Genomic DNA, 13,916 nt, shown 5'->3' on the forward strand with positions numbered 1-13,916 from the left:
TTCAACAGAATTATGATTTTGCATGTAATTTATTTTAAGCTCATCTAAAGACCTTAATGATTTATAATTAGCAATTGTATCCCTGTCATTGGAATTTATTATACAATATATAATATTTCAAAACAAGCTTATTATAGTAACTTAATTATTATCATTAATAATGACACCAAATTAATTAACCTGAAATTTCTTTGTTATCCTCAAATAAATAAGTCCTCAGTATCTTCCCAAATAACATGCAGTGATGCTTAGAACAGCTTACTTATGAAAATTTAATGTGAAGAAGGATTTAACTCTTACAATATTATCAGGATTTCTAGTTCTTTCTCTGCCCTTGTTATTTCTATAACAGGTGAGTATTGAAGAAAATCCTGAAACTGCAAAGGAACACTCCTTGTAGTACAAGTTAAACAGTTATTTTACTTCCTCAAGGATTGCAGTAGTTCAGTTTGGCAGAAAAGGATCAGAGACTACAAGCTGAGATTTAATCAGTCAGCTTACCAGAATCCCATGCAACCAAGATACTGTACTGCAGATATTTAATATATCCATTACAAACTGCAACTGGTATCATATTATGGAAACTTACTCCAGCTTATTTTCTTCCAGGTAAACCACTTGCTTGCCTTAACTTGTCATTATATGTGGATTATCACTTCTGCCAGACGGTCATCACAGTACAAAAAAAAAAAAAAATATAACCTTGGGGAGTTTTTTGAATGAAAATTGCTTACAAAAACTCATGATACTGAAAATTGCCAGCTCACTTTCACAGTTTAGTATATATATATACTCAACTATAACCCGCCCAACAGTATTACCACATAGATGAAACTTAAGCAACCACACGATTCTGGGCTATACATATGACATGTTACTGAGGGCAGGCTATCACACTACCACTACAGGTGTTCTAAACACACATCAACACCAAAAAACAGAAGTTCTGGTTTTATTTCTTCTCTTTTCTGGTATGTCACTAAATGAGTTCACTAGTTATCCTAAATTAATGATCTGAATTTTATTTTTTTTCTGGAAAAAATACCAGACCCGCTAAGTGACATGAAGGATTGAAGGTGAGGGAACAGGGGGAGGAGAAAAAAAATAGGAAGAAGAGAAACGATGAGAAAGAAAATTACTAAGACCTTCATCTACTGATGCTAGTAAGCTTTTAAATATGGTCATGATTGAAAAGAAGCTAATGTAAATTTAATTAATCTGCTGTACTCCTGCTCCCTTCTTCATACGTGGCTATATTTTGCTATCCTATCTCTTACTCGTACTTATTTTGTGCTAGTATTGGTTGTTCTGTGTAATCCCATGAAAAAACCCAAAACCCCACATTTACTAGTTTATGAAGCTATGAAATTGCACTATAAATAAGCTACCATTACATGCGTGTATGAAATCTGAACCACTACATCAAAACTGCAAGTTTAAATTGATCTCCCTTTTCTAAAAGATGCTGCTTCATAATTCTTCAAATAATTCTTCAGCTAGCTTGTTTAGGTCTTCTAAAGCAGGTAAGACCTGAAAAAATTCATCAGTGTTTTAGAAAACATAAGAAATGCAGCAAGCCCTTTCTCATTTGACAGTGCTTTGTGGTAGAAGTGTTCTTCTGTATTAATAACTAAGATCTGTAAATCCATGTGTATCTTATTCAAAATCTAAACTGAGAGATTAACAACCTGACTACAATTTATTTGACTAGTACATAGAAACAAATCCATATAGAGATATAAATTTAGGAAACCTCATGTGCATTTCTGAGACACCTTACTACTCTTTCATCCTTTTTTAATTGAGTGGAGTTAAAAGCACAAGGCAACAGACTCATACATGAATACCAAGACAAATATAAAAAGAAGGAAGAGTCAAAGACGCGTAGGTGATAAAGACATTTATGTGACATTATAAGGGATAACAGGAAAGATAATACAGCTGATTCTTGGACAGAGAAAGTTTAGGAAAAAAATTAGAGATTGCTAGTAACAGGTATTAGAAAAAAAGGCTGAAATCAGATTTAGAAAATAAAACAGAACAAACATGCAAACAGACAAGAAACCCTCAACAAAACCAAACCAGAAACATGGCAGCAAGTTTCCATTCAAATTACAAGTATAAAGCAAAGAACTCAGAGAACAGTGGCTGAGATAAATTATCAAAATACTTTTGATAAGAAGTAACCACAGATTTTCAGTACCAATTCTGGACCGTATAAGTCCAGAAGAAAATAAGATTAATGAATGGTGGAGTACCCAACTTTAGGGAAATTAGTCATTGCAGGACATTTATGGACAATATTTTTCAGCCACACTCACTACCAACTGTCATAACTGCAGAGCTAGGAGTAGGAAAGGAAAACATATTCTGTGCAAATAGAAGAGTGAATATTACAGTTTAATAGACTTCTAAAGAGCTTAACTTTTAATAATCTACACTATAGTTAACATTACAAGTAAAAAAAAAAAAGAAAAAAAAAATTTCACAGTTGTATCCTGAATATAAAAGGACTATATTACTATTGGAAAACCACTTAATTGTTCTTCCTCAAATTACCTTAATGAAATAATAATTGAACAATTAAAACAAGAAAAGCAACAGGGTATCTTGCTGCAGTGTAAATAGAAGGAAATGGAATAATTAATTTTCACATGTAAATAATGATCTACATATATCATTTGAAGTTTCACTATAAATTATCTTCGACAGAAGTGAATCACTAATATACTGCTATCCAATAGTTTTCAAACTCTAATTACTAGCTGAAATGATGAGTGCATATTAATATACAATCAACCAAATTTATTTTTCCATAAATTCTTTCCTACAGACACATATACCACACAGACAAATATCTAACATCTGCAAAACCAGGACAGATATTTGTAAACACTGACACACTACAAATTTTCCTCAAATACAAATACATTTTTGGGCGAGTCTGCTTACTCAAAGTGTCCTCATGAAATGGAAGAGATACTCCACTACTCCAATGCAGTTACCAAATTTACCAGCATAAATTACAATGGAATCCTTTTTTATTCATTGAGTCAGTGCTGGTTTCTGTGATCACTGTAGCAGCACAGAATAAAAGCAAGAGTGCTAAAAAGGAGTTATTTTAGATGCAGCCTTCAGGCCTTGGTACTGGGAAACACGTTCCATACATTGTCAGTTACCACTGCTCTACTTTTTCTTACAGATCATTAGCTCTCCTCCCTTTGCACCCCAAACTGAACCAAAAAGATGTCAGTGTTGCATGTTTAGTACTGTCCTTCAAAAGAACTTACAGAATAAAAACCCCACCCATTTTTTGGGTTTTTATGCTAGAAAACTCCGTGCAAATAAGTACTTTCAAGTAATCACCCCTTATAAGCTACTTTTAGTTTTATCCATGGTTTCCATTATACCAGATAGAGTCATAGGCTAAATGGAGTCCAGGGATGTGGAAATGAAGCTTCCTGTTCTCTGACCTCAGTTTGGCCACACTAAATCCAAAATGTTATAGCATCTATCATTCAACTCCATCTGAAGGGAGGGTTAGAAACAGCAGTATCAGGCTCAAAAGCACATCTGTAAACCTTTTTTTTTTTTTTTTTAAACTCTCACCATCCATCTCCAATATCTGTTTTATAAATATATTAAAAAATCAACTCAGGTTATGTTTTTACACATGACATCACAATAATGTGATGGATACAGGACATATTTTCAAAGTACAAAGAAAAGGTAAGCTTCTCTTGAGGTGTCCATATCTCTTAAGCAGTAAAAGAGGACACAAATAAGAGGTCAGGACAGATAGAATAAAACCTACAGTCACAGCTTTTTCAAAAGAAACTATGCATTCTTTAACAGTATTAAGAATCTACTAGTCTTAATTATTCATATCATAGAAACACCCAAAATAAGAGGACAGGAATGATACCTCACAGGTTACATAATGAAACACCACAGCATGAAATTTGAACACAAGACACGTTCAGGGAACCAGAGACATTGTGCTGCCCTTCGATCCAGTCATGCATTCCCACTCATACCAGGGCTCCAGAACTCTTGCCAGTCAAAAATCTGTGTGAGCCCTGTACATCTCCTTGCACTAAAGCAGAATGAAAATTTAACAAGTATTTTTCTAAACTTCAAGCAATCTGAGTAACACACAGCATGAATTCTGAATATTCACAACAAAGAAGTTGTAAGATCTTGTATAAATGTAACTCACAGATCGATCTCATAATCATATTTTTAACCTCTCTTATGAAAGAAGACTTCTATCACTGCCATATCATAGTGCTTAAGAATACAGTTCAGATATTCTCCATTTACTATTCATGCTCCTGATTTCTTTTTTTGCAAGCGCTAGAATAGCAATTTATGAATTTCATTCTTTTAATTTTTGATCAATTTATTCTAATACTTTCTTTCAAAATAACTTACACATCCTGAAGGCCTCAGTCTGGCAAATCATATGTTCACAATTTGGTGGTTTGTTTTGTTTTGTTTTTTTAACCTGAGTACTGAAATAGAACACTTTCAGTGTTTTGTTTCACTTTTATTTTTAAACAACAAACACAAAATATTTTGACTCCACTAACAAATGTTCTGTTAATTTTGCAGCTATATAATCTTTTACTTCAGTTACCTTTAACATTAAAAATGCCATTCCAAATTAAAATATTTCTTTGATACCATTATTTCAATTCTTCATCAAACTCATTCGCAAACCTTTGAAACTTCATTTCAGCAAACTTACTGTTAGCCAAAGTTTTACCCAAGTTTCCCTAGTTGGCTCTCATCCACAAAAGTGACAACTGTAATATCTCTTTCATTAACCCACTGGGTAATGATGAGCAACAGAATTATTCTGAACAAGAGAACAGAGGGATCCTTTGAACATGTTCTGAGAATAATAATAACAATGCAATGTACTTTTCCAACCCAAGAGCAATACTATTGCCTTCTTGAAGACACCCACTTTACCATTATCTGATTGTTGTCTTATGAAACTTGCCTTGGGAAGCCTGGAACAGTAGTACAAAAGCTAAGATACAGAAAACTCCCTTCTTTTATAACTATATGGCCTTTCCTCTGGTCAGAGCACGGAATCACCTTTTAAAATTTTTTTCCCCAGATATTTACAAACAGACTATTTTATAGTCCACAGTTAATGAAGAATTTTTATCACTTCTGTAAATCTGTCTCTGCTAAGGAAATTCACAAATAATTTCCATTAAGTTCATCTCAGGGATATAGTAAACGCGAACAAATACAATGAATGATTTATTTACCAAATCATTCATTTGCATTGTCTGTGCAAACTAAAACCTTAAAATAGTTTCTCTGTGTGAATTAAACTGCTGTGCCTAGGTAGTTCTTCAAAGGATTCTTCAGTCTGCTCACATTCCAAATTGATGTTCAATGTGGAAACCAACTATCCTAAACGCTACCTATTTCACACACCACCAAGCTCTGTAAACACAGGGATGTGAATCACGAAAGTAGTGTACAAAAAACTCTGCAGTTTAAGCAAACTGTCTTGCTTCAGTTACTAGAGAGATGATATAAATGCACTTTGTGAGTCACCCACCCAAGACAAGCCAGGAGGTTAATCTTGAAGTTTGTATAAGAATTAGATTACCAAACAGAGCTTTGCAGATTGACAGTTGCACAAAGCCAGACAAGCAAAACCAAACCAACTTATTTAGCTACGATTGTAGCTAACACTGAAATAACCTTAAGTACTTAATGAGATTATAATCTGTGGGATGTGAGGGTAGGAAGCAGGGTGCAGGGAGGAAGGAAAAAGAAAATTTTAAAATTGACTGAGATGCTTGCATGAAATCTACACTGCTTGCATGCTTTCTATGTACCTTGTCTGAATTCAGCTTTCCTAGGAATTTCTGAGAGATAACACTTTGGCACAGGGAATGATGAAAACATTGGCCAAGGATATAGACCACTGCCCTAGAAACAGGACCAGAAATAAATTAATTTAGCAGAAAAAATAACAGCTTTTTCTCAATTAATACACAAGGGTACAGTTCCCAGAATTACTGCCTATGAATCAAAATTATGCTTGATACTACAATTTTCAATGAGATGTGCCATAACCAAAAAAAAGGAATGAGAATCCAAAAAGCATTTGAGATTATAATTTTTTATGGTGTATATACCACTGATGTTTGATTTTATGGTTCCTTTTTTCAACCACAAAGAAAATTGCAAGTCTTAAAAAAAGTTATGAAAAAAAACCCCAACAACCTACTAAACTGTATTTCCAATTTTGTACATTGATCTAGGTGTCTTTGTTGGTTGCTGACAGTAATCTGCATTTCATCTTTATGAGACTGACAGCCAGTGAGAAGAAGAACATTTAAAGAAGTTGCTTAACAAACTGTCCATTGTTAGAACATCGATGAAAGCTCCAGGTTTTAGATACTGGACATGAAAACCCAAGCATGGAAAAAATATCAAATAAAATGAAGATAAAGGAAAGCTAGTAAAGAAAACACAGAAATATAAAAGTGAAAAAAAACCCCTGTATTCTCTTAAAAGTAACATTAAAATGCAACAAAATAAACATGTCATCTGAACAACATAGGTACATGACAATCCCCAGATAGTGGGAACAATGTGTTTTCTCAGTGTATCACTTCTTTAAAATGTTAACACTTTATAAAGCTAAAGGTGGTCTGGTATTTCTTAATGTTAAATAATTTTGCACATGCAAAATTATCAGCAAAAAATGTTCAGTTAATGAAGGCAGAAGTTACAGAAAAAGAAACTGGTACAGTTTAGGTTCTAACCTTATCTAATTCTCTCAAAGGCAAAATCCTTTCCTGTGGTCCTCCAATCAGATTTATTCTTACAAGAACATGGTTTCTCTCCACTGACAGACCATCAATTATAAAAACTCTGTGGAAAAAAATCCAAACAAAACACAAAAAACCTCCAAAAATTAGAACTGCTTTGATTTACTGACTGTTTAATTCAGAAAACTTTAATAAGCAAGAATATTTTAAGAAACATACTTGAATTAAAGCACAAGCTGGAATACACATAGGCATAAATAAACAGAAACATGAAGTATTTTGAGATGTCTCCAAGCATTGTTCTAACTTTGTGCTTCCCTACCTACTACTGATTAGAAACATCTGAGCAATTACTAGACTCAAAATTTTGAGTAGAAAATACCACAAGTTTTGTTATTTCACATAAAAATTATATAATTAGGGCAGTGACATTTAATGGACCATCAAAATTTCCTCCTTATTTGGCCTACCAGTATGCTTCTGCTGTCACAAATAAGCTGAGTTATTCATTATTTGAAACATAGAAAATGTCTGTAACTAAATGACTTTCTGCTTCTCTCCCAAAAATACTTTTTTCCTTTTGAAAGGATGTGCTGTGCAATTTTATTTAGAAGACAGCAGTGGAAAGTCATAGAAGCTGGAGAGTTGTATCTTAGTCAAACTGTTGGAGAGTTGACAAAGCTACAAACCAAACAGTGACAACAACAAAAACACTTTCCCACAAAAATCCCCAAGTGCTGATGATGCCTTTAATTCATGAACATTAAAACAATACCCTGATTTTATATTAAATACATAACAAACATTAAAAACCAGTATAAATTAAAAGGCATATTTACATCCACAATTTTTGAACACTTTTTGTTTAAGGAACAACTTAAAAGTAATACAAATAAAAATACAAGTAAAATAATTGCTTTTTTATTTCTTTTATTTTTGGGGTGAACATGGGAGAAAGAGAAGTCTATTTTATCTTTTCATAATTTAAAACTTCTGACAAACCTGCATGTAAGGAAACTTACGGACATTAGAAGCCACCTTAAGTGAAAGCATCTGTATGTTTAAAGCCACTAAAGCATTCATGTGTTTGCTCAGAAGAAGAATTTGATGGCTAAAATAACATTTACATCAGTCACTTCTTACCCATGTCCTTCTGACGTTTCTGTGACATTTTCCTCTTGAGCAGTTAGTAAAACTTGTGACACTTTATACTGAGTCTCCAAGAGTAAAAGGGTATTGAGCTCACAGCACAGCACATTCAACAGCCTGCAGAAGGACACATTGAAATGATACGACATCAGTCAGGACTCCAGTAACGCACAGTAAGACAAGAGTGAACGTGTTTATGAGATCTTGCAATGGAAAGCAAGGGGAGAAATACACAACAAAAAAAACCCACTTGAAGTGTCTGACAAAAACCCAGGCATTACTAGGTCAGGAACACTCCTTTATATCATTTTTAGCCACTCAAGTGGCACAACCTTAATCAAACAGGGTCCCAACAGATTTTTTTGTGTGCACTGAACAACCAGAGAAAATACCCACTGGTCAGCTCAGTCTGCTTTTGAGTTTGCATCACAGAATGACAGAAATGACGCAGGCTTAGTAAGACACTCCATGTGAAATGTAAGGAAATTATACAATAATAGGCTGGTAAGGCAACTCAGAGTCAGGTTGTCTGAAGGGGGAGGAAGGCAGGGAGGTAAAAAAATATCTTTCCTTTAGAAAGTAGGCTTTTAAGCCCTTCTGTATAATCAAATTTAACACAGTTCAAAAGCAATAAAAGATTTAATGTGTAACATAACCAAAAAACCTGCTGGGTTGGGGTTTTTTCAGAGAAACGTGAATGGTAAATGAAATTAGTAATAACAAGTGCCCAAGACAGTGCCTTATATACAATTTTCTTTCATAAATTTGGGGCAAATTAACAGGGTAAGTACTCCAATATATTTTCACATAAATCTGAAGTAAAGTAATCCAAATCATACTACTTTTTCTTTTAACTAATCTATTCATTCTAAGACCGCAACAGAATAATTTTATTGAGGGCTTCCAGTTCAAGGAAAACTGTAAATGTAACTAAACATTCTTGTTACTGGTTTTATTTCCTGTTTTAACACAGTCATAAAATGAAACATAAATTACATCTGATCAGCATTTTATTTTGTATTCACATAAGATTTGATATGAACTAGAAAATACAGTTTTAAATTGTTTGTTAGTCAAAGCTTATTTTCTTCCCTGTAATTCCCAATATGCTTCTACTGACAATAGCAAAAATTCATAAGCCATTCTCCCAATAATTTAACACCTGCAAATTCATACAGTTGTGGCCAAGGATTAAACAGTCAAGATGAGAATATGTCTCTTTAGGTTTTTTTCCTGTTGTTTTTTAATACAACTTGATCTGTTCAGTTTCAGTATTCTTCAGGTTTTATTTCTTTTACATTATCTATTTTGTGACATCAGTTTGTTCTCAGTACTTTTCAAAATCACAGAAGAAGCAATGACAGTTCAACTATAACTTTTATTATTACTATTATTTAGAAGAAAAAAAAACCAGAAAAGAGCACTGAAACCATCATGAAGATGGACAATTTCTTCTGTTAAGTACAATAAATGGCAAAAACCTATTTACAGCAGTTAAAAACCGCTTGGGAGAAGACTGGTAGCTGAGAATGCTTTATAACATCTCCTCTGGTAGGCAAGGCAGGGCAAAAAACAACCATAAGCAAATAAAATTAGGTAGATGGAATAGTCGTAAAATAAATGACAAAATATACAAGATCTAATATGAGCAGCTGCTGCTTGGGCATCCAAATGAAATTTTCACCTATATAGAAAAATACATTTAAAATGCTATTATTGAAGTACAGGTGTATTTAGTTAAATGTAATATTCCATTAATTACCTTCCAATGTCATAAATGTATAGACTAAGGTTTGTAATTTTTTTTAAAAAATCACATTTTATAGTATGTATATTTGTAACCATGCTTGAATACAGCTATGGAGATTTTTCTTTTTTGTTTGCTTTTAATTGCATTTGGAACATAAGAATTGTATCAAACTCCCCAACTCAATATCTCATCTATAAGAAGCACATGCTTGTGAGAATGTATAAAACCTTTACAGATATAATACAACAAGATAAAACATATCTTTTTGAGACATATTTTAAAATTTTCTTTGGAAACTGGAAGACAGAATTCCCAATCTGAATACTGCTGAAAATTGGAAGACAGGCTTTGATGAAGTTCTTGTATCTGGGGAGAACCCAATGCAACAGCACAGGCTGGGGGCCAGTCAGTCAGAAAGCAGCTTTGCAGACAAGGACCTGGGAGTCCTAATGGTCAATAGGTTGAACATGAGCCAGAAACATGCCCTTGAAGGCCAGCGCCATCCTGGGCTGAGTAATGAAGAGTGCTGCCAAAAGTCACTTTGAGGGAGGTGACCCTGCCCCTCTGTTGGCACTGGTAAAGTCATACTGGAGTGCTGAGTCTAGTTCTGGGCTCCCCAGTAACAGCATGACAGGGATGCACTGGAGCAGGTCCAGCAAAAGGCTGAGAGGATGATTAAGGCTTGGGCCATTTGGCATAGAGAAAAGCAGAGAGAGCTGTGAGTGCTCAGCCTACAGAAGAGGATCCTCAGGGGAGATCCTGTCAATGTGTATAAATATCGAACAGGAAGGTTTGAAAATTGAGTCAGCCTCTTCTCAGTGATACCCAGTGAAAGGACTAGATGCAATGGGCATGAATTGAAAGACAGGAAATTCCATTTTAATATATTGTGACGGTGGTAAAACAGTGGAACAAATTGCCCAGAAACGCTGCAGGATCATCAGCCATGACAATATTCTAAACCAGACTGGACACAGCCTTGAGTAATGCTCTGCAGTTGAACCCACTTTGAGCAGAGCAGTCGTACTACACAATCTTCCACCTCCCTTTCAATTCTGATTATATAATTCTGTGATCACTACTAATAAGATATACCATACACCCAGGAACAAACTGCAATGCATATAAAATACAAGATTATCTGAAGGCAGTCCTTTATAGAAGAATAATTTTAAAGATATTCAGAAATATCAAAATACATATCATAGCTGTGAAAGTATGCTAGGAATAAGTAATTTTGTTCTGAATTCTGCACTTCCTGCCCTATCTTTCCTGGAAGGTGGTCCCTGGATTCTATCCTTTCAACTACAATTTCACAACTAATACTTCACTGCAGAAATCCCTAATCTAAAAAAAAGGCATTCTAACTAGTATTTTGTTCCACAAACTATCTCCCCTGCTTTTGGTATGTGGAATCATAATGACTTCTGTAATTATGACAGAAAAAGAGGTCCTTCTTGGGATATAAGTCAGCTAGTAAATAAACCTTGCTAATTTTTATGTTGCCTCTCTAAATTTTTTTGCCTGAAAATAATATAATTAAACTGCCCATGATTTACTCTGAGTTGCTAAAAACGCATATGATGAGGATAGCTTATTAACATACTTCTCAATATTTTTTCTATGAGTTCCTTTTAAGAACACAAAGCAATATATCCTTTGTTCTTTTTCCCAACGTCAAACTATGTTTCTCTCAACAGGACCTTTATTATGGTAAATCCAATTCTATTTTCCTGCAGTTCCCACTACACTACCATATACTGTTCTTCCTTACTGTCGTAATATATGTTCTTTCCAAAGCCACTCTGATGTTCTGTCCTCACTTCAGGGATATCTGCTAATGCTCAGCTGGTGGTGAAAGATGCAAGATACTGTTCTTGAACACAGCAGCTGTAACAGTCGGTGGTGGGTTGACACCAGTCAGCAACTAAGCACTCACCCTGCTGCTCACTCCCTTGCCACAGTGCCTGGCCAGTCTACAGACAATGAGACCTGCAAGACCAACCTCCAAGCCCCTCAGTTTTTATTACTGAGTGGGATGTTACACGGTATAAAACATTCCTCTGGTCAGTTCTGGTCAGTTGTCCCAGCTGTACTCATTCCCAGCCTCTTGCACATTCCTAGCCTACTTTCTCGGGAGTGGGGATAAAAAAGAAAGCCCTGTAGCTGAGCAGTTGCTTGCACAATTTCAGTGGGAACATGCTTTGTTATCAATACTCTTTTACTCACAAATTCAAAACACAGCATCCATGTGGGGTTCTATAAAAAATTTAACCCCAGTCCATACATAGTCCAGTGAAACAAGATAAAATTCCTTGCTATAAGCAGCAAGAAATTTCCACCATCTAGAAAAAAGAAAGCAGCTCAAAATAAACTATACTACAAACTCAGTAATAGATGTGTGCATGCAGCATAAAATGGCTAACTAAACACAAAATGCTTATATCTATGCTATAGACAGTGACATGAGGATGAAATAGAGGACTAAACTGGTCTCTAGTAAAAGGTTTTCTTTTGGCTTGCAGTTACTGCCTTCTACAGCTATAAGCATGGCTGAATCAGGTCAGTGCAAAATACACAGCATGGTATTTGTAGAGAGCTCAGTTGTGACAAGGTAAGGTGCTTTTATCTCTCAGGAATAAATATTAAAAACTGAAGAGCAATAAAACAAGGACTGGAACTTCTTTGCAGTAGCAGGACCTCCTTGTCACTAAATGAGTATGTACAACAACAGTGAAATCCAAAGCAAAACTTTCATTAAACAATTTCAGTGTCATCATCATCAGGGGCAGCCTCAAAACATTTAACATCAGAGCTTACATTAACAATTTGATTTATTCTTTATTATGCTTTGAATAAGAGCCCAAACTTCAGTGAGAACGTGGATCCAAACAGTGAGTGGCAATGACTATCAAGTGCCAGACCAGTAGACAAAGGCTATGGCTAACAAAAAACCCCCAAAGAAATCAAAAGCCACTCAGTCAGTGTTAGAACACAAAGGGCATTTGGAAGCTTCAGCCAAGCAAAGCTTTGCACACTGCCTTTGCACACTGAACAAAAGGCATTAGCAATGAGCAGATAGAGGATGCCTCTGCACTTGGTCTAGCTAAAGGATTGAGGCTTCTAGTTGTTCCACTGAGGGCAATGCATGGTTTTGAAAAAAATATGAGTTTCTGGATACAGAAGTTACACCTTTGGTGCCTGGGGCAGTGGAAGCTACTACCTTAGGGCAGTCATGTTTCTCCCAGAAAACTCAGTGACTAATGTATTCCTTACAATGTTTGCCACATGAAGAGATTTTCAAAAGAGCACCTACGCCACTTCAGCTACCCAATGTACCTACAAATGACATGTAATCTGATTGCTAATGGTAAAAAGTTTCCCTAGCTAAACAAAAATGCTCTCCATGAGCATCACTTGCCAGCCTAGAGGACTGAGAAGTGAAGTGCTTTAATCTTCCCTCAGCTAAGTAAAGAAAAAAAGTCAACAAACAAGTGACATCTGATCACAGAATCTACTGTTCCTATTTTATTAATAATGATTTGTTTTAAATTAATAAACCTAAAAAAACTTTTATTAATATATAAATTAGCAAAAAATTGAATAAATTGTGTAACTACATGACCACAGATAATGTAGATGCATTCTCACATAATCCTGTTGCAAATCCTCATCACTAGTAGTCACTGCTAACCCAGACCCTGTCCCCTTTCACCTTTGGGTTCTGCTAATCATAATGTTTTTTAATAAAGAGAAAGAAAAAGAGCCACTAAATATAAATAGCATTATGTTGCAATCATTAAAATCACACATTCTCTTAATTAACAATACACATAATGCAAGAACAACTAAGGAACAATCTACTTTATATGCTGAGGCTACCTCACTATTAAAATGCAATTATATAAGGGGGCTTTTTACAATGCAGTTGACAAAAGTAATGGAGAAGAATGCAGGGGTGTTTGTTATGTGTATTTCCTAAACTCACAAAGTTATCTTTTGCCTATCACTTTTTTTTTCATTTAATTCATTCATCTGGATTTCACTGGAGTGCTTTAGATGAAATTTTGACTACTACGTACTGCTTTAAGGCAAATTTCAAGATGCTGATTGATTTTGATGTTAGTATAGTATGAGCCATTTAAATTTTCTCTGCTAGTTTTTGGGGCAACAAAAATAGATACAATGCATTTTTATAATTTTCTGCA

At 34.8% G+C, this 13,916-nt stretch overlaps 1 protein-coding gene across 5 annotated transcripts in view; it reads right to left on the reverse strand.

The window, feature by feature from the left end:
* TBC1D32 (TBC1 domain family member 32) overlaps positions 1 to 13,916 on the reverse strand; it is a 71,179-nt gene that overhangs the window by 24,606 nt on the left and 32,657 nt on the right. For all 5 annotated transcript variants that reach the window (XM_032101580.1, XM_032101576.1, XM_032101579.1 and 2 more), the window contains exons 24-26: positions 7,953 to 8,075; positions 6,804 to 6,912; positions 5,868 to 5,961 (exon numbers count right to left, since the gene is read on the reverse strand). In XM_032101580.1, the coding sequence (XP_031957471.1) occupies positions 5,868 to 5,961; positions 6,804 to 6,912; positions 7,953 to 8,075 (326 nt within the window). The remainder of the gene's footprint in view (positions 1 to 5,867; positions 5,962 to 6,803; positions 6,913 to 7,952; positions 8,076 to 13,916) is intronic.

Source organism: Corvus moneduloides, chromosome 3, assembly GCF_009650955.1.
Source record: "Corvus moneduloides isolate bCorMon1 chromosome 3, bCorMon1.pri, whole genome shotgun sequence".
NCBI lineage: Eukaryota > Metazoa > Chordata > Aves > Passeriformes > Corvidae > Corvus > Corvus moneduloides.